Genomic DNA, 3,234 nt, shown 5'->3' on the forward strand with positions numbered 1-3,234 from the left:
ACTGTAAATATATTAGAGATTAGGAAGGGTATGTAATATGTTTCCAATTACGATCGATATTGTAGAAATAAAAGTATAGCTCCGACTCCTGTTATGTATAAAAATAATCTCAGTTTCCGGAAAAATCGTGTGTTGATTCAACAAATTCCCGGGAAGTTCCAAGAATAGTATTTGATCGAAAATGATGAATTACAAGGAATTCTGCAGATTTAAAGCCGGAAATCTGTTTGCAACACGAGTCGTAAACCTTCATCATGTCATCCGAATATTTAGCGTACCATTAGCTTTGAACGTAGTGGCCGTTTCGAAACTGGTTGCTCTCACAGGATGCTTTTCCTTGCTTAGACGATCCTGAATATAGTTGACTGCCAAGCTAACAGCTGGCAAAGAGTCGCCCCTAGTCAATGGCGGCCTGACTGTATGCTGTTCCTCCAACGATAGCTTCTTCTCCACGTGCTCGTCCTCGTCGATAGTGGAAATACCCCGCTTGAGTTGTGCGATACCTCTGTTGTGGCTGAGATTCACGTGATGTGCCACCGCGGTTAAGTGGGCGTTCGGTATTCTCACGTTATTACTCCTCATGCCGTTTGCGATTTGTTCGTGCGTGTCCTCGTGTTGCCGAGATATCTGCTGCCTCGATGTACCAGAGTTGAACTCTGTGATGGAGTTTCGATGATGAAGCTGAGAGTAACCGGTGATATTATGATGTCTCGAATGGTTCTGCCCGGTGTTCTGTATGGGCAGAACGTCCAAATTGGTACCGCCGTTGTGTTCGGTGTGTCCGGATGTTCTGTACGCCTTGGACGATGAGGATCTTGCCTCGTGAAAACCGTGTGCCTTTTTCATCTGTTTAGCAGATTCCAATACCGCGTCTATCCTGTCGGCACCCTCGTAATTCACACAACCGCGGCACACGGGTTCTGAGAATTCCGTGATCATCGCCCAGGGCATCCTGGGCAGATCGCACAGATAGCATTGCGTCCTCTTCCCCATCATTTTGTCGTTCGACTTCGTTGATATTCCGCCGAGTCGTCGTCGTCACGCAATATACCACACAGTGAATCACTCACATCCACTTTTCGCACTGTCTACTGTTATGCTGTTTCTATGTTTTCTCTCACAAGCACTATTATCGAAACAACGCAGCACAGTGTCGAAGTTTTATTGCATATTCGGCACAGGAGACTATGAACGTTAGTCTCAGTGAGCTAAAAACACTGAAGGCAAAATTCAACTCCACTCACAAGAAATCACTCGAGTATTACTCTTCTCACCAGGTCTTTCACGTTTCCTTTCCACGAGTGTTACAATTCAAACTCCATGGATCGGCGAAGCTCGACAGAAGGTTCGTCGCGAATTATTATTTGCTTCGGGATTTCAGTGAACAACACGTATTCAATTTATCGTAGCATGAAAAATCGTGGGAACGATGAGAAATGCGCCGTAAAGGCGGAACAGTGAGAAAAAGAAGAGCATGTTACTCGGACGCCAGATATTTTTACCACAAACTTTAGCCTCCCAATAAAATCCGTTTGCACGTTAATCACAGGAGCTTCAAGATGTAACCGCCATTGGATACCGACACACCGCTTACGTATAGCTAGCTGACCGATGAACGCGTATACTCGAGAAACCGTATTCTAGGTTGAACACGAGACACGAAATAATGGTATGCGCGCGACACGACGACGTGCACTCGCTCGCTTGGTTGCCGTACGAGGAGACGAACGGAGACGAACGCTCGAGAATGCGGCGGCAAAGCGGAGCTACGGGTGTCGCTCTCTTCCCCCTCGCCGGTCTCGAAACTACCATTAACCCCGCTTCGTCCCTCAGTCGTCTAAAAAGTCACAACGACGACGACGACGACACAACGACTGCTACGACGCGCTCCGCCAATCGGGTGTAGTGGCGTCATGGCACATGACGTCATAATCGCGCAGCAGCGCATGCGCATCGTCGTCCGGCTGTCGAGGGGATACGTAGTCAGCGACCGGGGCTTCGAGCGCGAACGTACTCCGAGCGAGAGCACGTAGGTGCAAGAAAGATAGAGAAAGGGCCGAGAAAAAAAGATAACGATAGACGACACGCGCGCGCACTCGCTCGGTGCCTGCTGCCCACCACCCATACCCCATTCCCTGTTTCTTGCAACGAGAGGTCCACTTGACACTCGAGAAAATGCTGTTAACGAACTGCACACTCTTCGGTATCACTAAACATGGATAAAAACTTACGAATGGTCGCGAGTCAAATTGGCGATTACTGTTTAAATTGATGTTATGCATTTGCTATTTTTGTTGGATTGGATTGAATAAGAATTTATCTGTATAATAACGAATAATATCATTAATAATTGATTGTACATAATTATTAAGCCAATCAGTATCATATTCATTCGATAATGCACAATTTTTAATTCCTTTGGAGTCTAAACGTCATACAGTAAGACAGGCAGCTACATTACGTTCTCGTCGGTTTAATTAAGAGAATATGAACTGAAATCTAAAATCCGATTACGCTCTAATTGTGTTTGATGTTTGTTAATGTACTTACTTAATGTAGTATGGTACATAGAAACATACGCATACGAGTTACTATCTCAAAACTGTTTCTAGTGTATACAGTTTTATGCACTGTACTGTTTTTAAAGTAATTAACAGTACATTTTAACTAACGTTACATAACATGTGCAATTTAGAAGCGCTTGCGATCTACTACTAATTTATGGAGAATAATACAATTTATCCTTGATCATTTGATTAATAATTCTTTTCCATTTTTATTGTTTCATACAAAATCGATTTTATATCAAATCGTGCAAACGATCATCTTTTCACGTGAGGTTGTTTTTATGCGACAATCTTAACGTCGCCGTTTCAACGATTTCAATCTATATACGTTATCATAATCACTGTTCATCGTTTCGCTTAAAAATTTAACAATTTGTTTAACGAAATGTCTCGCTATCGTATTACTAACATGAAAAAACATGATTTTTCCTTGTTCATCAAAATATCATAGGGCAAATATGTTATAATTTAATTATACAACTACATTTAACATGAGAAATTATCACAAATATTCTAACAATACGAAATTCTAAATTTTATAATATTTTAACAAAATTTATTGAAATGACATAACGAACGATACAATTTACAAGTTAAAATGTTGTAGGTACCTACAATATTTATTCATTTTTAAATTATACGTGAGTATTATTCAAATATGTCTAGA

At 41.8% G+C, this 3,234-nt stretch overlaps 2 protein-coding genes across 4 annotated transcripts in view; both read right to left on the bottom strand.

Moving 5' to 3' along the window:
• The window catches only part of Pits (Protein interacting with Ttk69 and Sin3A), a 12,693-nt gene extending 10,824 nt beyond the window's left edge, over positions 1-1,869 (bottom strand). Inside the window, exon 1 of the mRNA XM_018025797.2 lies at positions 279-1,869. Coding sequence (XP_017881286.1) covers positions 279-996 — 718 coding nt within the window. The 5' untranslated portion in view covers positions 997-1,869. The remainder of the gene's footprint in view (positions 1-278) is intronic.
• Positions 1-3,234, bottom strand: part of LOC108625579 (intracellular protein transport protein USO1) — a 44,144-nt gene that overhangs the window by 21,004 nt on the left and 19,906 nt on the right. The gene's annotated exons all lie outside the window — the stretch shown is intronic.

Source organism: Ceratina calcarata, unplaced genomic scaffold (genome assembly GCF_001652005.2).
Source record: "Ceratina calcarata isolate Rehan_Ccalc_2016 unplaced genomic scaffold, ASM165200v1 scaffold368.2, whole genome shotgun sequence".
In the NCBI taxonomy this organism is placed as follows: domain Eukaryota; kingdom Metazoa; phylum Arthropoda; class Insecta; order Hymenoptera; family Apidae; genus Ceratina; species Ceratina calcarata.